The sequence below is a fragment of the Musa acuminata genome, chromosome BXJ1-5 (genome assembly GCF_036884655.1).
Source record: "Musa acuminata AAA Group cultivar baxijiao chromosome BXJ1-5, Cavendish_Baxijiao_AAA, whole genome shotgun sequence".
In the NCBI taxonomy this organism is placed as follows: Eukaryota; Viridiplantae; Streptophyta; class Magnoliopsida; order Zingiberales; family Musaceae; genus Musa; species Musa acuminata.
The window spans coordinates 41,138,001-41,152,758 of NC_088331.1; the positions used below are offsets into that span (position 1 = coordinate 41,138,001).

Below are 14,758 nucleotides of genomic sequence, written 5' to 3' on the forward strand. Positions count from 1 at the left end.
TTTTATTTTAAGAGTTTTACTTAAATAGAAGTCTTTATCATACTTGAAATCAAAATCTGAATTAATCCTTTATAAATAAAGTGCAAAAGGAATGTCGTAAATACAATAGTAGATGAGATGATATAATTAAAAGAGGCACAGAGATTCGGATATGATAGATGGTAAGTTCTACTACGATATTATCCTTTGTAGTTCTTCTCTTCTCTCTATCATTTGTAGACACCCAACACATCCAAAAGGTTGTATGATCGTCGATAAGTATGGCATCCACCGACTAAAAAGTGGAAGAGACGCACAAGAGATGCACAAACTTCTCAGAACATAGTTGAATGATAACGCACGCTATTAGATAAGATAGCATGGTAAGCTCGGCCAGCTGCTTCTGTAATCATGATTCTAAGAAAAACACGATTTCGGACACCCAAGAAAAAGTTCAGCATCCGTTCCGGAATGGAACTCGGATAATTGAAGACGAAGAGAGAAGAAAGCTGGCAAAAAGCAGTCCAAAGAGTACAAGTTCCCATCGCTTCATGTATAAGGATGAAAGAAAGCTGCTGCTGCTGCGCTCTTCCGCACAGTTGAGCAATAGTGGCCGGGGTCCACCCTCGAGCCGTCCCTCCCCACTCTTTCCCTGTTTCTCTCGTGCGTCCCGACAATTCCAGTGTCATGTCATTAACTGGTGTTGATGTAGCTAAAGATCTGGTGCACCGCCGTCGCAACCTCATCCGCTGTCCCCAGTTTGCAGTCTTCCTCCATCTGCACCACCACCGTCGCTTAAGCCAATCGTGGGATGACTGCTTATGATTTATTAATGAAACAGGGAGCGGCCGACGAACGAACCTTGAGGTTGATGGAGTAAAGGATGGAAGGGGGTTCGAGGGTGGTGATGTTGAGGTGCAGGATGGAGAGCCGGAGCTCCTCTATGGCAGCCATGGCTCGCACCAGCTGCCCCCGGCGCCGCTGCGCGGCCACCTTAAGGTTCACTTGCCCTTGCACTAACGTCGCTTCCACGTCCACCGCTGTCGCATCCTCCTCCTGAGACTCCAAGTAACCGCTGTACTGTGACGAGGTGAAGAAACCGTCGTGCAGAGCAGGCGCACTGCACTTGTCGTTGTCGTCGGACCTCGATGAAACGGACACCGATGCTTGGAGCCGCTTCTGTGCCCGGAGCGAGATGAGGTGCTGCTCGAGCTCCTTTACGAACTCGATGGCTCCACCGACGATGGATGCCTGGTCGCCCTGCACTCAGCAAAAGCAGCTACATGGAGTCGAAGTCTTTCGATGGGAGAAACGTACGGGAGGGTTGTGTTAGGAGTGAGAACTACAGTGCGTACGCGTTGGACGAAGGAATGGGGCATCAGGGAGCGGAGGGTAGCAAGGTGATAGTTCATGACCCGCCGGCGGTTGCGCTCGACTGCTATGTGAGTCATCCTTTGACTTTCCTCCTTTTCCGCGCTCTTCGACGCCGACGCCGGCCGCCGGCGCATCCTCTTCTTCCTTTCGCCGGAGCAGGTTGCCGCGGCGGATGTCACGATGAGACCCGTCGTGGCCGCCATCGTTGGGAGCTCGTGCACCACGGTTCTCGTCTCCGATTCAGATAAGTGAGTGATGCAACTCTCCAGTTGCTCCGCCGCGGGGGATGAGTCCATCTCGGTCGTCCGCTGTTGCTTCAAGCTTTGGGTCCGCATCTGGTGGAGCTGGAAGTTGGTTTCCTGTGGGTAGGAGGTGGACAAGCTCCGTTGCTGATACTGTTGTAAATGAAGCTGGGCTTCCTTTCCCACCATTTCTTCCTCTGCTTGCATGGCTCCTTGGAGGAGTTGGAGGAAAGGCATTTGACGCGAGAACAGGCCCCCACAGCTCATTTCAAAGTGATCGGGAAATCTTGCGCGAGCTACCCTTGCTTCCTTGCCCTTCGAGCTCAACTCATCCCCAAACAGCTGCTTCAGAAACAAAGAAATAAAAAGATATGGAGAGAAAAAAAACACTTGCAGCGCATTGAATGGAATGTCTCAAAGTGGGAGTCATTATCCATCTCTCTTCCATCCACAAGTCAGTCTTCTTCGAGCAGATTGAGTGAGATAGAAAGAGACAGGAAAATATTGAACGAAAGAAGAGGTCGGAATACTTGGGAGTCGTACAAAGGAGTCATTAACGAGTCCTCAGAGCTGCACCATAGAAAGAGCAGCAGATGCAGCAGCCACGGATGAGGATTTGGCCGCTCCCGTTCCTCCTACCGGCAGCTGCAGCGGTTCCTTTGACTGAACCTGTCCTTAATTCCTCAAATGGCGCTTTCCTCCTCCCACTTCTCGCCTTCACAGTCAAAACTTAGATCGGGCTTATCTTCCGCCTGCTACACTAAATGCATGCACAGAAAGTATAATACTCATCACGAACTCTGCTCATTCCTTCCTTGCGTGTGTTCAGGATACTAAATAAATGCTGGTTGAAGGAAGAAGCAGCGAGGCCAGGGAGCAACATGGAGGCTGAAATGTGGACAAAGAGCTACAGTGCACAATCTAAGATAGCTACTAAGCTGCACGACTAAACGAACCTGAGGTGGTGAAAGAAGAAATGAGGGATTTGATTTGGTGTGAGAAGGGAAGGGGTGATTTATAACTCGTCCTATACTAACTAGATAGAGAGGAGCTATGGGACACAGAGCAGTGTTTAGGGGGGGCTACAGATGTGGTGATTTAGAGGCCGTGCATTGTTGCTTTGGTGGCAGATTTGTCCAGCAGCGGCGACAGAACCCGGCCACAGACGTAGGTTCCTCTCTCTCTCTCTCTCTCTCACTCTTTGTGGGGTCAGTCTTTTGCCTTCTCTCTTTCCCATACCTTACCTTAATTCTAGATTCAAGTATAGCCAAAAAAGGGTACGGCATTGATGAACTAACCACAGAGTTAGATGGCAGCTTTAGGAAGAGGAAACTGTTGTTGGTGAACTTTGTTGCAGCAAGAATCAAAGCTCCAAATCACACCGACCGCAGCCAGAGATACCTGTATGTAACGTAAGCCCGTCAAAAAAGCCTTTCCACTGTGGTTCGTCGTCTCTTTAGTTCACACAGATAACAATTGGAGTATTTGCGGTCAAGATTATATCGTTCTATTTAATTGATTAAGTTATATTAAAGCTTTAATTAATTTTTAATTAAGATTATTGATCAATAGAAATAAATTTATTTATATTATAAAATCTTAGGAGATGATTTTAATCGTTATAACTCTCCTAATTATCTTTTTCTACTACTCCTGTTCTCATATATATATATATATATATATATATATATATATAGGTCTGAGATCTATATGACTTTTCTTCTACTCTATTAATAATAGAAAGGGAAGGAAAGTCTAGTCCTTATATTATGATATCGTGTTCAAAAGGTTTTAGATATATTTATGTATTAGATCTATTTAATTTATATTATAATATTATTTTTGTTCTGATCATATGATCGCTCCATCATGCCATCCAATTATGTTTCATCTTTGAACTTGGATTGTACCACATCGTTGACGTGCCATTGGCTGCGAAGAGATCGCCATGAAAGGAGCCCATGGGGAGTTGGCCGTGCGTAGTGGTTTTGGACGTCGCCGGGCTACCGTTAACAAGATGCTGGAGGTCACAAAGTTATCGCAGATGTGATTTTGACTTTGGTCAAAATCAATTTTGACCAAATCTGCTCCGAATTGAGATTTTGATCCAGATCTCAATTTTGACCTCAATTAAGATTTTGACCACTGAATAGTGAGTAGATATTAGAGTTAGTATGTAATTGATCGAGTCCAGTAATTTTATTTAACAAATGTCAAAATAAAAATTTCAACCAAAACCATTGTTTTTAAAATGATCTGAAAAAGAAAAAAATATTTCTTAGCATAGGCAATTAAAAATCTATTATATACTTAAGGTTATATTAGACTATATATTACTTTTATAATTGAAGTACCGAGTAGATATTAGAGTTACCTAAAAATAAAATATTAAAATGTGTAAAGAAAATAATAAAATATTTACAAAGGATAAATGGCTATATGCTCATATACATGAGACAAAATAAGCTTGAAATGATTATTTTTTATATGTTATTTTTGTAAATTATCTCAAAAGTACGAAATCTACTTTTATATTTATATTTATATTAATTGAAAGGATAATTAAAAAATATAAAAATAATATATTATTATATTATTAAATAATATAAATTATTTTTTTGCATGCTTTGAGTCTACTAATCAAGTTTTACGATAGTGAAATTTTATCATAGGACTTGGTGTGATCAGACTTAATTGTTAAGTCACTTAAGATATTTTATTAGTATTGTTTTTTAAGATGACGAGTATTCTAGTTGTTCTAAACATATTAACATAAAGTACTAGATGTTTAAAAAATAGTTTAGAAAAATAATTTTTTACTTATATAATTAAAGTTTTTTACTTTTAGTTTATATTTATGTATATATATTATGACTGAATATGATACTAGGATTATCTTGATAAAACAAATTACAAAAGTCATTTTGAACTTTCTTAGAGAAAACTGATAATGTTATAGTATATAGAAAAGATTATGACATTGATAACATACAATTGCTATAACTCATATTGATTGTTAGACTTAATATAGTATTATTATGTTTATGTATATGTGTAAAATATTTTTTAAAATTAGCCTATTTTAATTAAATTTTAATTTAATTATTTTGATTTTTAAACCCTTTGTTTGATATATTATCAGTTAATGGGTTAAGTGAGAGAATATGAAATTATATAACTTTATTTAATTGATTACAATATATTAAAATTTTAATTAGATTCTAATTAAGATACTACTCAATAGAAAAAAAAGTTCATGAAACATTAAGAAACAATTTTGATGGAACTCTCATAATTATTTTTTTCTAAGTCCTTTGTTATTGCTTGGTCTCTTTTTCTAGTCTTTAATCCATCAATAATCTTAGTCCTAGGAAAACAAAGTATAGTTTTTTCTTGTATAGATTCACAATATGTGCAATATCATGATGAGAATATACAGTGCAAATCACAAGAAGATACTACACTATGTCCAAAGTACTCTATTGATTATTGTGTTTAAAATATATGCATCACTTTTTTCTGATATACGATGTTTGATTTCAATTATGATATAAATTTTTTGTATGATAATTTTTATTTCTTATCATACATCATCATTTTTATTTCTTATTTTGTATGATACATCATCCTTTGTTACTGTACACAGAAAATTATTTTGATTTATATTGTTGTTCCATCATCTTTTGGCTAATAATGACCGACTCACTCCGTTTTGACCTACCACAAGAACCAAAGCTGGAAATGTACTACAAACAAAGAAAGCGTTCAATGAAAAATGTCAAATGCCAAACGGTTAAATTAATATTTTGTTTTGACTTAATTACGAGCATCAGTGCAAATAATAACTTTAGTTGGCAATCATCCAAATCCAACAGATGCTTTGTGAAAAGAAAAAGAGCTTTAATTTCTTTAGATAGTTCAAAACCAAAAAGGATTGCTCGAAATTCACAGGCATATTGTCAGTAAAATGTTCCGTAGCATAACAAAAGAAATAGATCAATTTGAGCATGACAAAGAAATGAACATCTCTCAGAAAACCAAAAGGATTGGTCTCTCAAATAAGATAATGAGTTTGAGACGAGACCATATTACTTCCATAAGATACGAAGTGGCAGATGCAAATTTGAAAAATCCATATTCCAAACAACTCAATAAACTCCCAACTGCAGTATCCAAAATAATGCTCGCAATCTATCTAAATTGATGATTCTTACTAGGCAGTGAGCTCCATAATAGCACTGACAATATCTCCATTGTTTGTCTTTAGAGCTTTGACAGCCTTTGCTCTGGACACACCAGCCTGTGTCATGACAAGATCAATGTCCCGAGGTTCCAGTCCACTCTCATCAACTTCCTCTACTTCCCCCCCAGTCGTTGCACTAGAAGATACGTCCACCTTAGCCATCTTGTTGCTGAGGTCCGGAATCCTGAATTGTTGAGCAGCTTGGGTTTGCAGCTGGGAGCTCAGGTCCTCTATTTTTGCCTCTCCGAAGATGACATATGTATCAGAATTGGGGCTCTTGAAGACATCAGGTTTTGAGATGACAAACAATATCTAGTTGACAGAAAAAAGGAATAAATGTAGTGGCAATGAGAATTTACAATGAAAACAACTGTTACGGTAAAACTTGTAATATTAATTTCCATAAGTGCTAACTAAACCTAGAAGATAACTGACTCCATATCATAGAAATATAGTTTGTAGAAGCTTCTCATCAAATTGTCAACTTCACACAATTCTTTTACATGCCAAGCAAGCTGGAGCATTTAGCAAGCTACAGGTAAGGTTTGTGATGGCTGGAGATTCATCATTTTTACTTGTGATCAATGTGATTTAGTCCAAGAAGAACTTCAATGATTATTATCACCATGAGCTTTGAATATTGAATTACTGTACCTTCACCTAGACCAGAAGATAATTATAGTAATTATGTTGGTAGAATGTTTTTTGATGTTAGATCCATCTTTCTGGAATTTTTAGCATACTTACATTTTTGTTTCTCTTTATAGTAACTCTGCTGACTCCTGTGACAGGTTTCATCCCTAGCTTCAACATCGCCTTGCGGCTCTTTTTCTCGCTCCTGCTCTGCTTAGTGGTGGTGTCATTTCCACTTGCTCCATGGTCACCTATTGAGTAAAGAAAACAAAAGAAAATCCTACAGGCTCATTAAATAGGTCAAACCATATAACCCTCGTAACAATTTTTAAACACAGATTATGCCTTCTCATAATGAACTCGAGTAGCAGCAATTTGTGGATTAAAAATAAAGAGTAGACAAATTGGTTATGTCACCTAAGTGACACAAATTAAACCTTTGACAAACTTAAGCTGCATTATCATACAAAGCAGCAGCATGATTTGCCAAGTTAAAAATTATAGTGGACTCTATATCAAGAAAATAGGTTGAGCCACATTAATCTAGTTTATATCAGAGATTGTGGTTCTCCTATGAAACTTCCTTCCCATCCTCACCGATGGAACATGGAATGCTGCTTTACATTTGGTTGATTACTCTGCAAATACTCTGGCTAAAGAAGATCAAGAATGTCAAGGATACTGTCAGGGCATGGGCCAAAAACAATGTGGCCGAATGCAGGAAGAACTAAAGAGGTTGCTAGTAAAAGTGAATGCTTTAGTCAAACTTGGCATGTCTAATAGTTAGGACATGCGATACAGATTATGGCTAAGATTTTAATGAAAAAGGCTACTTACACTGGTGTAACTAGCCTTGTTAATTTTGTCTTTGGCATGAAACGTGTTGAAGTCCATTAGCATCACCACGGTTTGTATATAAACAGTTACGACCATACCCAGGACTGAAACAGAGAGCAGCAAATATTAACAGAGGAATCCACAATCCAATTTCTCGGACCCCTCCCTCTTCTTTTTGAATCGAAAGCAGAGGTATTAAAGTATTAAAGAAATCATCATCTCTCACTCCCATGTCCTAACTGGTAGAGGTATCGATTTTTCCCTTTCTTCTTGGATGGCTCTTCTCCACTTTTATCTCCCTTATGAGAGAGTATCCAAACAGAGATAAATATCTTTAATTTTTTTTTTATAGAGATGTGAGCAAAAGCTCAACACATCTATGTTTCCTAATCAAGGTGCGATTCCAACTTCCCCTTGCTCTCTTGCATCTCTAACAAGTTCATCTGAACAACCACTAGAATTCGAACCACTCGAGCAATTACAAAACCCTAAAAGAGACCCATTTCTGCAACAGCCAAATCGATGCCGTCCAAATTGAGGTCCAAAATCTCTGGAAAAATGTGACATAAAGGAGAGGATGGAGTACGAGAGAGAGTGTGTGCAAGTTCACCTTCGGTGCCGCCGCCGTCATCATCGTCGTCGTCGGCGTCCTCGTTGTCGCTGTCATCCTCCTTGACGTCCTCGACGATGGGAGCGTCGTCCTCCTGCAAAGACCCTCATTATGCTTCCACAATGTAGAAACGAACAACGGTAATTCGAAGTGAAAGGGCAATGTGAGTCAACGGACCTTTCGCTCTCCCTGTTGTTGTTCTTGCAGCTGCTGCTCCTCCTCCTCCTCCTCCTGTTTCTCTTGGGCGGAGAGGAGCTGCTCTTCTTCGCCGTGGACTACCGGTCCGGGCATCTTCGCTCCCGCGGCTCTCTCGCCGTCCGCACAATGGCTTTGGATAAAGAGAACGTGGATTTGTATGCGGGGATGTTATCGGGTTTGATTATCTGGGCCCGAACCAATAAACCTGCGGATCCAGAAATGACGATCCATATACTATATATCGGGTTGGGTATCAGATTTATACACGTTACCCGGTATAACATTTGTTAGACACATTTATGGTTAATGGATCCTAATTAAAGATCCATGTTTGGATTAGGTGAGTTGAAGAGCATTTATAATTAATGCATATAGAGTCTCATCAACGCTTCGTGACATGGAATTAAATGCCGAGAAAGAAATATCTTTTATCAAATAAATAAATGAATCTATCTAATAAACTTGTAGATAAGAACAAGCTCAAAAACTAATCGACAATAGTTATAGATACCCATGGTGTCGTTGTTCTTAGATGATTTTGCATATCTATCTATTCGTCAAATATTTAAATTCTTCGTATACATCACAATTTTTAGCATTCATTTAATGAATCTTGGTTACTATCGGTTTCACTTATTATTTGACTCATTCTTTTCTGATATTTTAAAAGGATGTCAATTGGAGGAGATTCAATATTATTATACTGATGGTGAGTTGATGAATACTAATTACAATGATTTATTCTATTTAAAAGATATATACTAATTAAATTTAGAGGGTTAATTAAATATGAAATCACAAACTTCAGAGGAACATAATTACATGCTTTATTTCATTTGGAAATTACTACAAACATGATTTTTTTTTTCCCATTTTGGCATCCTCACTTTGTTTTTTGCTGTTAGAAAATTTTCCTCTCCACTCTTTTTTTTTATTTTTAAATATTATCATTGTTGTTGTTGTAATTGAGATGACTTGGTCTTCATGACTAAAATTAAGAACTTTATTTTATTAACTAATGTTAGGTATCTCTATTGAGACATTTGATTAATCAGTGCATTGTTCCACAGTTGATAAACATCATGCATATCATTAAATATAACAAAATTTTATTTCAATCTATTTTAAAAAAAATTAGTGTTAGATAAACATGATTTTCATCGTTTGGTGTTCTCACGTTTTCTTCATTTAAATATTTTCCTCTCAATTTATTTATATTCTTTACTTAAAATCATCATTGTAGGGTTTAATTATTATGATTAGTAAAAGGGGCTCCGACTCATTAAGTATGGGTAGGTGGAGATGGGCACCATTGAACAGAAGAAGAAGGGACCGAAAGAGATCCCACTTGAATAAGAAAATTGTGCTCATTTAGATTCGACTCTGAACTCTCCTAAGAAATGTACTTCACTTACACCAAGTACTAAATCAACTGGAATGTGATTTGCAATGTGATCCATCCTCTTTATATCCGTCCTCTCCCATAGGAATATAAGAAAGATAAGAAAACAGAAGAGAAAAAGAGAGACGAACGAGTCATCTACTGTAAAAAGAAGTTCATGCATTCTGAGAGAAACAACATGACAGCAAAACCCTATTCATGGATGAAGACTAAAAGCCATGAAATATCTGAAAGTACAGATGAACTTTTAATTTCCTGCAAGCCTAATATTATCACTAGTAATTTAACCGCACAAATGATAGACCGAAGTTTCACGACAAGTGTTGTCACAAAATGCACGAGTTGCCAAGTGACATGACGAGCAAGCAGGCACGAGAAAAGACTAAAAGACAGCGATAAGACGTAAACCTAAGAACTGATGCATGCATCCTTCACAAAGTTTCAGGTCTGCACAAACTTCGAAAGGATCTATATTCGCTATTTGAATGAAACATGTGTGGAATAGAACGCACACAAGTTTAGACCAGGATTCCGTGTCGTTGCAGCTTTTCCCTAGTCTTCCAACCGAGGACAATGTATGGGATTGAGAGAATAGATTAATCTGTGAGTGCAACTGGAGACCCGTTACTGGACCAACTAAAAGCATCGGTTGCTTACGGACTTCTCTTTCTTCCAAGCTTTATCTACATCGCGTCGACATGTCCTCCATTGACGTGGGCAACTAGGTCGAGACCCCTCCTTGTCCATTACCTCTACTGCGTCAACCATCTCCATCCATGTCTGTGTCATGATATCGACGTCAATCCTACTCCTTTCACTCACTTTGGTTCACACTTTATAGCATATATTTGACACTGTCAACCCTAAATATTTGGATAAGTACACGTTACCTTATGTCTTTGACTTGTCCTCCATGGCTTTGTTAGGTAGACGCCAAAGTTTACTACCCTCCCCGACATAGACATGTTTTACGTCATGGAATAGCAGATACTTGATTTCCCTATTTGTTTACCGTCGTTATGTACCACGAAAGAAGCATCACTTACAGAAAAACGTGCACACCGACACAGTTCGCGAAAAAGGATTGCACGAGTTTAATCTGGTGGAACGGGTCATCACTTATCGAAGACTGACTGGTTCATGTATAGATTTAATGTCATGATAACTTTGGAAGGTAGCGGTTGTCCGTCGCACATCACTTCCAGCTTTTGTGCTTGGGGAATTGGCTGCAAAGAAATAAAGAGAACACGAGGTACGTGTCTTGCGTCCCAAAGCTGTAACGGTGTAATGGACCTTGGTGCACCATCGCACTCATCGCGGGCTCATTATTAAGAGTTGGAGAAGTGATCAGCTGTGGGAAGAGGAAGAGAGATGGGTTGGGGGAGAGGAGAGATGTTGCTTGCCCTAATGGCGGCTCTGTACCTGAGCGCCGCCATCACAGAAGCCGGAGTTCTCAATGTCGGTTTCTATTCCTATAGCTGCCCTCAAGCTGAGGCCATCGTCAAGGAGGCGCTCAACGACGCTCTCGAGGAGGACTCTGGCATCGGCGCTGACCTCCTCAGGATGCATTTCCATGACTGCTTCGTAAGGGTTAGTTCCTTCACTCTCTTCATCGACACTTACTGAGCAGCAGCTGGTTCCCGGAGCGAGTGAGACTGACACTGTGCTTTGACCATATCAGGGGTGTGATGGGTCAGTTCTTATCGACTCCACCAATGGCAACACCGCCGAGAAGGACGCAGAAATCAACCAGACCATCGAAGATGAAGCGTTCCAAGTCATCGACAAGGCCAAGAAGAAATTGGAGGCTGTCTGCAAAGGAGTAGTCTCATGTGCCGACATTCTTGCATTCGTTGCCAGGGACAGTGTTGCACATGTAACGCTCTCTGATTCCTTACTCGTACAAAGATTAGAGCAAAGAAAGAAACGACAACAACGAGGCTACAAGTGAACTTGAGTAGTAAACAGAGCAAAAGGGAGATGAGACAAACTTATTCATAGTTCACGCGCTTTATTTATAACGTAGAATCTTGTGTTACGCAGTATGGAGGAATCTTCTACCAAGTCCCCGCGGGAAGGAGAGATGGAAGGATCTCCAGATCAGTTGACACCGCCGATCTCCCTACTCCGGATCTCAATCTCGCCAGGCTCACCAATTCCTTCGCCAGGAAAGGGTTGAGCCAAAATGAGATGATCATACTATCAGGTAATTTCTTCGAAGCTCAAGCTGGATCCTAAAGGACTAATGGGAATTAGGGTTGCAGCTGAGTGATCAGATGGCCCTCCTTGCTGACTGCATGCATGTGTGCCTTCTTCATATGTAGGAGCACATACCATTGGCGTTGCGCACTGCCCCGCGTTCTCCAACAGGCTGTACAACTTCAGCCGGAGTTCGAGCAGTGACCCGACGCTGGACGCGAGCTACGCCGCCGAGCTGAAGGAGGAGTGCCCTCCGGGGAGCAACAACGAGGTGAACATGGATCCGCCTAGCCCCCTCGTCTTCGACACCAGCTACTACCAAGGCATCTTGAAACACCGTGGTCTGTTCTCTTCTGACCAAACGCTGGTGTCGACGGCCTCCTCGGCGGCGAAGGTGACTCTGCTGGCGAGCAACTCTGTGGTCTTCAAGAGCGAGTTTGCAGCGGCCATGGTGAAGATGGGCGGTATTGGAGTCCTCACCGGGAGGGCAGGAGAGATACGTGGCAATTGCAGGGTGGTCAACTGACTTAGCAAACGAGATCTCCCGTGTTTCTTCTCTCTTCCCAAAGTAATTGTGTACCATTAAAGGCCACATGCCAGTGTTACTTATGTGAGTGAGACTTGTGGTATTATTCAATAAAAGATATCGTCAATCTACTAATGAATCGAATATATATATATATATATATATATTCGAGGCTCGTATTGGAAACCTCTGTACTGTACATTCCACTATCTTGGAATAATAATGATAAAACCAATATATGGATATCACTGCCAAATTAAAACGCTAATATTTGTATCAAAATAAAAAAGTAATTGTATTGTGGTTCGCATTCATATAACCAAACCACCTAAAAAAAGAAAACAAGATGCAGAACCAAAATTATAATTTAGTAAAATTACATAGCAGTATACGTTTCTCGACAATCACGGACTCGAGAATCTTAAAAATCATATTCAAAGGAGGGAGATAACAATCTTAATTTTTATATGAAAAAATCATATTCAAAGGGTGGGGAAAGGAATGATGAGAAATAGTTAAAGAAGCTTGAAAGCACATTTAGTATTTTCAACGTCAAATCAATTGACTCACGGTGTTTGCGTCCCTGACATTAATAATTTGATTCCCATCAATCATGGCGTTCGACAAACCTAATTCTGACGACTTCCTCGCAAGAACTCACAGCCGAGTCACTAGATTTCACATGGCTCGATGCAACACCTACATCAAGAACCGCAACAGCAGGCAAAAATAACCCACATGAACTGGTCTGATCGAACCCAGGTCTCATCAAAATCGATCATGTGTCCACAACTTGCGCCTAAATTTTCACGGACTCAATTGGTTCCTATAATGAATCAGATGGCATCTTGATCTAATAATTGGGAAGCTCAAGGTAAACTCTGATGCTGTTGCTTACCAAGGCAAGGACCCCTTACCTAATTATGCGCTTCATAAAACATCTTTACTTTATGTAGTACATCGAATTTAGAACATGACTATCTTAAGAAAAGAACCCTTCACCTAATTTTTCTTATATTACATGAGGTTCGAGTTGTAACCATGAATAACTGTCATTCCTTCTGATGTCAAAACATTGACTACATGTGATGTGTAGATCTAATTTGACGTTCCTTTGATTTGTGAGTTGGCATATTTCTTTCTTAATTTTGATATTCGACAAGTATTTATTGTTGGTACTAAATCTTCTTGTGCTGTTGACTCATTGGGTTCTTTTGTCTTTAGTCTTTCCAAGCATTCTGCTAATAAAATATATACTATTTATTCAATAGCGATTGTATGGGTCAGAAAATAAAGTTCTCCTTGGAGTATGAATCCTACCTTGGACATTGACCTCCCTTGCTTCTCTACAAGACATCATTGTTTGGCTCAAATGCATCAACCTTAACACAAAATGAGCATAAGTCCATCCCATACAGTTCAGTACTCAGCGTGTAAGGGATTGGAAATCCAATGAATGTGTCTCCCTCTACTGACCTTAGTCCTATCGGTGTAACCTTAGTCTCCTGAGGCTCCCTAAAATAGAAATGACACATGACAAAGAAGTATAATCGGAGTCATCATAGTAAAGAGAAATTGCAGATTCTATAGAGGGAAATAGGGATGGAGGAGTCGGGATAGAAGAGTTAATACAAGAAAATATTCCATTGGTCACAAAAATATTACCACAAATATTTAGATTTGTCATGAAATAAATTTTGAATGATTATTAATCTTAATTTATCATTAAATCTTTAAATTTTGGATATAGTGATGATATTATAAACAATGTTGTCGCAAAATATTTTAATTTATGATAAAAAAAATTTATATTATGACAAATAATATCTTAGTTGACAATAATTTGTACTGTAGTAACCAAAGTCTATATTATTGACCACGTATATTCTGTCACTAATTTAGATATATATATATATGATTATATATTAAATTATATAGATTGTGATCTTCATTGTAGATTATAAATGAGTTGTACATTGTTAAATCTTATGACTAATATTAAACCTTTCGATCTAAACCCTAATGGAGGAATCAATCATATAAAGAAACCTCTGTTCTTCGATGATGGATAACTCTCTGGTCAATAATCAAATCTATAAATTCAAATAGACGAATCAATTGCACAAAGAAACAAGTGACTCTCTCCTCAAATATGATCGATAATAGTTGGTGATTGACGATTGACATTGGACGATCGACAATAGACAACATCTTCTCTCTCTCTCTCTCTCTTTCTTTCTTTCAGTCTTTTTGAATAACTATTGTGTCTTTTCCTCTTCTCTTCTTCCTTTCCCAACAATTGCTAGTACCACTACCACCTCCTTTTTGTTAGAATATTTAATGAAAATATAAAATTGTAATCTATCTATTTTTATTTTATTTATATTCTTTCTTTAGAAATTTACACTTTTAAGAGTTTGGATACGATGGTATTATTGGGATGCACCACTTAAGAAGCATCGCTTGTTACAACATGCACATTTCCCAAGATCGATTCTTGGGGTAACATGGTGAC

General features: G+C 38.9%; 3 protein-coding genes across 3 annotated transcripts; 1 reads left to right on the forward strand and 2 right to left on the reverse strand.

The window, feature by feature from the left end:
- Nucleotides 1-529: 529 nt before the first annotated feature.
- LOC135675101 (transcription factor bHLH57-like) lies at nt 530-2,302 on the reverse strand. The gene is made up of 3 exons (XM_065185373.1): nt 1,335-2,302; nt 841-1,239; nt 530-756 (listed from the first exon to the last, which is right to left on the reverse strand). Exons 1-3 carry the CDS (start codon nt 1,860-1,862, stop codon nt 673-675), a joined length of 1,011 nt encoding a protein of 336 aa, XP_065041445.1. The 5' UTR covers nt 1,863-2,302; the 3' UTR covers nt 530-672.
- Nucleotides 2,303-5,575: 3,273 nt separating this feature from the next.
- LOC135675102 (nascent polypeptide-associated complex subunit alpha-like protein 1) lies at nt 5,576-8,242 on the reverse strand. Its single transcript, XM_065185374.1, has 4 exons — nt 8,096-8,242; nt 7,919-8,012; nt 6,586-6,722; nt 5,576-6,150 (listed from the first exon to the last, which is right to left on the reverse strand). Exons 1-4 carry the CDS (start codon nt 8,207-8,209, stop codon nt 5,809-5,811), a joined length of 687 nt encoding a protein of 228 aa, XP_065041446.1. The 5' UTR covers nt 8,210-8,242; the 3' UTR covers nt 5,576-5,808.
- A 2,554-nt stretch (nt 8,243-10,796) lies between these two features.
- On the forward strand, nt 10,797-12,378 carry LOC135674322 (peroxidase 5-like). Its single transcript, XM_065184063.1, has 4 exons — nt 10,797-11,108; nt 11,200-11,394; nt 11,562-11,724; nt 11,843-12,378. The coding sequence occupies exons 1-4, from the start codon at nt 10,890-10,892 to the stop codon at nt 12,241-12,243; spliced, it is 978 nt and encodes a 325-aa protein (XP_065040135.1). The 5' UTR covers nt 10,797-10,889; the 3' UTR covers nt 12,244-12,378.
- The last annotated feature ends 2,380 nt before the right edge of the window (nt 12,379-14,758 follow it).